Below are 7,601 nucleotides of genomic sequence, written 5' to 3'. Positions count from 1 at the left end.
CCACAATAAGCCAAACCTATGCACATTTCAATAGGGTATCCCGGAAAAATAAACCACATCATCAGATGTCTTGTAAAATATTGTAACAAATTACAACATATTACAAATTTCTGGATACTCCATCTCATCAGGGTCGCATATATATATATACCTCTGTGTGTGTGTGTGTGTGTTTATCACCCACCACTGTTTGATAACTGGTTTTGGTGTGTTTACCTCCCCGTAACTTAGGGGTTTAGCAAAAGAGACCAATAGAATAAGTACTGGGGTTGATTTGCATGATTAAAATTCTTCATGGTGGTGCCCCAGCATGGCCACTGACTAATGACTAAAGCAAGTAAAAGATTACGATGAAAGATTAGGACATGTGCTTTAATATCTTTATCTCTTAATGGAAAATTATAAAAAGATATTTTAACCTTTGTATGTTGATTACTATGAAGTACAAGGTGGTGAGCTGGCAGAATCGTTAGCACACCGGGCGAAATGCTTAGAAGTATTTCATCTGACTTTATATTCGGAGTTCAAATTCTGCCAAGGTCAACTTTGCCTTTCATCCTTTTGGGGCTCGATAACTTAAGTACCAGTTGCGTACTGGAGTTGATCTAATCGACTGACCCCTCCCCACTAAAATTCGTGCCTTGTGCCTATAGTAGAAAGGAATGTTATGAAGTAAAAGGTAAGTTCTTGGTTTACTAAGTTATTTTCCAGTTATTTTAGATTTTGTTATAATTTAGTTGCTGTTGTGGTTCAGAACCTATGTCAAGCTTGATTTAGTAGACCTGTGATCAGAGTTGTTCCAAATGTGACTATTCTACCCTAAGTGCAACTAGGATTACATCATACAGTATGTCCTTCTTGTTTCAAGATAGTAGAGTAGGATTTAATAGAGATTACTATTATGAGATTTTTTTTTCCGTTCAGTTTTGTTTCCATTTCTTACGGAGTGTCTTCCCAACCCCTAGGGCAAAGAAGCCCACTATATACATTGCTAGGCTATTAAACTAAACACATCAGATTGTTTATTTTCAAAATTAAATGTCATGTGAGAAAAAAATTTAAATACTTGGGTAATAATTGTTCTCACACTAACAATGTTCTTCTCCATATGCGAGATGTACCAGTTAAAACAATTGTTTCCACTTGCAGGGATGATAAGCCAGCGATCATTCTCAAGTAGTTCCTTTTATTATTATTATTGTTGTTGTTGTTGTTATTATTATTATTTCTTTTTATCACTGGTTTTGTTGGAACTCCTGGATTCTTGCATGTACAGTGGGCTTGCTACCTGCAGCCTACGGCACCATGCTATCCATTCTTTTCAGCTATCTAATACTTTCTGGATTATTCTGGCCGTGCCAAGGAAGCAAACCTTTTGTAACAGTTCTACTGGCACTCTATTCCAATTTCCTTAATATTCCTCTTGATGCCTTCTGATAATGTCCCCAAAGACCCAACAATTGGCACTATCTTCACCTTCATTTTCCATAGCTGGGCTATTTCGTATTTAAGAGGGTTGTATTTATCTAGTTTTTCATCTTCCTTCTTGAGTATGTGTGGGTCAAAGGAGCATAGCATGTGGTGCATCTTGTTAACCACCATTAGGTCTGGTCTGTTATGCTCTAGCACCTGATATGTTTAGATTGGGAAATCCCAGAAGATTTTGCTAGTCTCTATCTTTGCCACTCTCTGTGTTTTGTACTCATGTCACATCTTGCCTCTCTCTAGCCCCCCCCCCACTTTTTGCACAGTTTCCAATGTAGCACTTTTGCTACCTGATCATGTTGCCACAACTTGTAGTGGTTTGGGGAAAGTCTAGGGCATTCGTTTGTGATATGGGCAATGGTTTGATTCACTCTATTACAAATGTGGCACAGTGGAGACACTTGCTCATTCCAAAAGTTGACCCTCCAGTTTATAGCCAAAGCTTGGTCTTGCACTGCCAGTATAGTGCTCTTGGTCTCTTTTTTTAGTGTTCTTTTCTTCAGCCAATCCCACCTATATTTTCCCAGCAGCTTCTGTTGTGGCTACATGGAATTGATTGTGTAGTCCCTTGCTGTGCAATTCTTCTTCATGTCCTTTGTGTACTTCTTCCTTCATCTTTCCTTTTTTATTCTGCTTTCAATACTCCTTCATTCCAAACTGACACTAGCAAGGTCTCTTTACTTTGGACTAGGTATCTCATTAAGCTCTTCTGGACTTATCAGTCCTCTTCCTCAAGTTGCTCTTTTCATGTATGGACGATCAGTGTCTACACATGGATGATGGGCTCCATGCATTGTTAGGAGCTTTCTTGACTTCCTGTCTCCTTTTGCTTCTCCTCTGTCCACTTCAGAATTCCAGTGCTATACCGAACTACTGCTACTGTGTGTGAGTTTATTGCTGAAATCGTTTCTAGCATTCAGCTGTAAAGCCTGTATTTTTCTCACTTGCTGAAGGTACTTTCTTTTTGTCTTTTCCTTCATGCTATGTTTAATTCCATCTGCCTCAAGTATTTTCAGGTATTTATAGCTGGATTGAGGTTGAATTGCCTTCATCATCTCACCACTTGGAAAACCTATGCCTTCTGTTCTGATAAGCTTTCCTCAGCTCATCACCATCGTAGCACATTTTAGGAGCCCAAACTCCATCTTAATATCATTGGAGAAAATCTGCACAGACTAGACTAGGCTATCCAGTTCCATATCACTACAGTATTATGTTCCATAGATAATCTTCATTATCATTATTGGACAAGGCTGAAAGGCATGAGGAGAGATACATTGTTGTTTGATAGAGCTCTCATTGACTTCTTCAAGTTTCACTTCAAAAGGAAATTGAGAGTGAAGAGGGAAGTGTTATCTTCTAGCAAGTTTATTGAAAGGTGGGTGAATGTTGGAAGAAAGGCCAGTGTGAAAGGACCAATTCTGAGTATACACCTGTGAAGAAATAAAAGGAGAAGGGCTCTTGCCTGGTTGGTCAGGCACCTGTGGTTTTTGTGGGTTTTCCATGAGTAGCCTGAGAGTGCCTTCTCTTTTATGAGTTTTATATTGTTTAACTTTGATTGCTTTTATTGTTTACACACAGTAAAACCCTTTGTATTGTCTTGTGTTGTCTTTTATGTTATTGCATGTTGTTTTATGTATAGTTATATTAGCCCTTGTGGCCAATAAAAGAACAAATTATTATTATTATTATTATTATTATCATCATCATCAGCATCATTATATATTTGGCTTTTGCTTTGTATTTGTACAAGTTGACTCCAAGTCTTACCCAGAGACCTCCAGAGACAAGTTAGAAGTTGGTATTGTGACTAGGGTACCATATTTTTGGTTTGGCACAGAATATTGTTCTAGAGAGTGTCTGTCAAAACATAAGAAAATTAAGTTTGTTTTAAAAGTAATTTGATGATAAGATGATAAGTGTGATCTTAAAATGACAGTAAAAGGTGTTTACTGTTATGTACATTTAATAGTACTTTTGATAATATTCACAGATTAAAATGTTTTTGGAATCATATTGACAATATTTTTCTTAGGATATAAGCGGTTCCCAGGAGCACTATTATTTGAATTATTATTATTATTATTATTATTATTATTATTATTATTATTATTATTATTATTATTATTATTATTATTATTATTATTTACAGTGGCTTACCTGAATCTTGGAATTGTCTACAGTTTGTTAGGTAGAAATGATGAAGCAGAAAAGGTAAGTTTTCTTTTTTTTCTCCTGACTCTCAAATAGTTCAACTCTAATTTGCTCTAGACAAATCACAGTCTTTTTTTTTACAGATACATACAAACACACACAAACGAAAAACAAATGGGGATGGGATGAAATGAACTGCATGCAACTATACTACATATTTACTGAATGTTACTTTGGACTCAGATTTTGCTTGCATGCATGTACACATATCTCCCTCACAAAAAAATGACTCAGTATCTTAGAAGATTTGGTCATGTTACCCTGCAGTAAGTCCATGATGAATATCTGTGTTGAAAAAAAAAAAACAATAGTAAAGAAATACACATGCACTGAATATATATTTATATGTATATATATCCTTTAAGTTCGTTTATGGGAAATGTTTTGAATATGCATATAAAAAAGCTATTTTAGTATGTCGGTTACAGCCTATTGATGCCAGCTGGAGATACCAGTGTTTTGGAGTTGCACCAAGCTGTGCTGATATAATGTATGATAAATATAATGATAATGATAATAATAATCCTTGGATGGAATTTATAAATATTTTAATGCATCACTACAAGCATTTCCACAAATCACACTTTTCTAAAGATCGTAGTCCATATTCCTGGGATGATTACAGTGCAGTCTGTAATGGACTATGATCTTAAAAAATATGTGATTTGTGGAAATGCACAAAGTGATGCATTAAAATATTTATATATTCCATCCAAGGAATCTTATTATTACTATATATATATATATATATATATATATATATATATATATATATATGCACACACATTTATACATCATCATCATCATCATCATCGTTTAACGTCCGCTTTCCATGCTAGCATGGGTTGGACGATTTGACTGAGGACTGGTGAAACCGGATGGCAACACCAGGCTCCAGTCTAATTTGGCAGAGTTTCTACAGCTGGATGCCCTTCCTAACGCCAACCACTCAGTTATAATACACATACACATGCATTATATATATGTATATACATGTTCACCATTTTCATTATTTCCTGTTCACCCAATACCAGCATGGAAAACAAATGTTAAAGACGGATATGATGATGATGATGTATATGCATGCATGCGTGTGTGTGTATGTATTATATCCTAGTATAAACACATTGAAGGATTATGAACACAATGTTTATTATGATGTACCAAAGTTCTATAGTCTAAGTCATAAGAATACAAATCTAGAATCTTCTGAGTTATCACAAAAGTTTTGAACTGATGACCTTTTTGATGCTGGCATTGCTGATAACATGAACTCTACTAAAAAATCATTTCTGTCTATTCTTGTCCAATATGGGATTGTCACATATTTTTGGTCATATGATTTAATAAGGTTATAATGTGAAGGTAGCTATTGTTTATATATGCTTCCTACAATGAGAGAGATGAGAGACAGTATGTAGTTTGTAGATAGTAGAACATGTTATGATAGTTGTTCTGACTGTCTGTTCTTTGAGTTCAAATCTCTCTGTGGTTAATTTTGTCTTTCATTGTTTTGGGATAGATAAGAAATTAACAATCCAGGGTGGTGGATTGGCAGAACTGGTTGAGGTTTGGGTAGGATACTTTGTGGTATCTATTCCTTTTCATTGTGTTCTGCCTGCAACACCTGTCACAACAATTTATGTGCCAAGGTGTATGGGCTGAAATCACCAACCTTTCTTATGGATTAACTTCAGTTCCTAATTTTGGCACAAGGCCTGCAATATTGGGGGAGGGGGCTAAGATGATTAAATCCTCTCTAGTGTTCAACTGGTACTTAATTTATTGACCCTGAAAGGATAAAAGGTAAAGTGAACCTTGATGGAATTTGAACTCAGAATATGAAGACAGGCAAAATGACGCTAAGCATTTTGCTTGGTGCAGTAACAGTTCTGCCTGCTTGCAACCCCTCACTATTGGTTTCCAGTTTTAGCACAAGGCCTTCAATTTCGATTCTAGTTCTCAGCTGGTACTTATTTCATCAACCCCTGACAGCAAAATTTGAACACAAAACGTAAAGATGGATGAATTCCTGCTAAGCACTTTGTCCAGCATGCTAACTCTTCCTTTTGGTTAAACATTGATGGTGTGGAGACGGGGGAGTCTTGCATGTATGGATGACTGCCATCCTCTTTCAAAACACTTGCCCAGACCTGTTCCTAATTGTGCTGAAATATGATCAGCCTCAACTGATGGAGGTCTTAAGTCAATTATATTGACCACAATGCACAACAGGTACTTCTTTTACTGACCCCGAAAAGGTGAAAAACAAAGTCAACCTCAGCAGCATTTGAACTCAGAATGTCAAAGCAGAAGAAATGCTGTTATGCATTTTGTCCAGCATGGTAACACTTCTGTCAGCTTGCCACCTTAAATTGGCCTGTAGATATTGAATAATGTCCATACTCCCCTTAACAAGCATACCACAGTCTATACCAGAAATTCTCAACCAGGGTCCATATGACCCTTAGGGGTTCCATATAATATTTTGTTGTTAAAGTTTATGTGCAGGAGTGGCTGTGTGGTAAGTAGCTTGTTTACCAACCATATGGTTCTGGTTTCAGTCCCACTGTGTAGCACCTTGGGCAAGTGTCTTCTGCTACAACCTTGGGCTAACCAAAGTATTGTGAATGGATTTAGTAGACAGAAATTGAAAGAAGCCTGTCGTGTATATATATATATATATATATATATATATATATATATACGTGTATAAGGGATGACCACTAGGTGGACCTCCAATATGCTAGAAAGAGGTCATCAACGACTCAATCACAAAGAAAAATAATGATGTTCTCCAGAAAAATAAATAATAAATACATATATATATATGTGTGTGCGTGTGTGTGTGCGCATATGTTTGTGTCTGTGTTTGTCCCCCCAACATTGCTTGACAACCGATGCTGATGTGTTTACGTCCCTGTAACTTAGCAGTTCGGCAAAAGAGACCAATGGAATAAATACTAGAATAAGTCCTGGGGTTGATTTGCTCGACTAAAGGTGGTGCTCCAGCATGGCTGCAGCCAAATGACTGAAACAAGTAAAAGAATAAAATAAACTGATTATATTTCTACAATACATAAAGTATTTTAACAGCTTTTTTAATATGATCCCTAACAAGTTTTTGTATAGAATTCCTAAAAATATCATAAAAATCAGCTAGCAAAAATGAGATGTATCAGTATTTCAAAAGGACCAGCCTTGTCACATTCTGTATCGTGCTGAATCTCCCCTGGGAACTACATTAAGGGTACACGTGTCTAGGAGTGCTCAGCCACTTGCACATTAATTTCAGGAATAGGCTGTTCCATTGATCTCATCAATGGGAACACTTGCCACCGTAACCGACAGAGTGCCAATTATAAAAATATAATTGGATATTTTTAAACATTGAATGATTATGAAGGTCCACTCATGTAATACAAGAATCAAGAGGGTTCATAAGCAAAAATTGGTTGAGTATCAATGTTCATCAATGCTGTATAGCTTGATAAATATTATTCAGTAGATTTGGTCAAGATAGACCAGAATCTGTACAGCACAGCTGAATAGATCAGATAGTTATCGTACAGTAAGGACAAAATAGATTATAATCCATAACATGTTTAGAGAGCTCTTACCCCTGCTGGCGACAAAGGGACTCTCACTCAGAGTAAAAGGCAGACTGTATGACGCATGCGTACGAACAACCATGCTACATGGCAGTGAAACATGGGCTGTAACTGCTGAGGACATACGTAAGCTCGCAAGGAATGAAGCCAGTATGCTCCGTTGGATGTGTAATGTCAATGTGAATACCCGTCAGAGTGTAAGTATCTTGAGAGAAAAGCTGAACATTAGAAGCATCAGTTGTGGCGTGCAAGAGAGACGATTGCGCTGGTATGGACATGTGGTGAGAATGG

General features: G+C 36.7%; 1 protein-coding gene across 1 annotated transcript in view; it reads left to right on the top strand.

The window, feature by feature from the left end:
- The window catches only part of LOC106879721 (protein O-mannosyl-transferase TMTC2), a 145,004-nt gene that overhangs the window by 120,521 nt on the left and 16,882 nt on the right, over positions 1-7,601 (top strand). The window contains exon 6 of the mRNA XM_014929400.2: positions 3,638-3,699. Coding sequence (XP_014784886.1) covers positions 3,638-3,699 — 62 coding nt within the window. The remainder of the gene's footprint in view (positions 1-3,637; positions 3,700-7,601) is intronic.

Source organism: Octopus bimaculoides, chromosome 4 (assembly GCF_001194135.2).
Source record: "Octopus bimaculoides isolate UCB-OBI-ISO-001 chromosome 4, ASM119413v2, whole genome shotgun sequence".
In the NCBI taxonomy this organism is placed as follows: domain Eukaryota; kingdom Metazoa; phylum Mollusca; class Cephalopoda; order Octopoda; family Octopodidae; genus Octopus; species Octopus bimaculoides.
The sequence above is the reverse complement of the archived record's forward strand: the minus strand, read 5'-3'. Positions and strand labels throughout refer to the sequence as shown.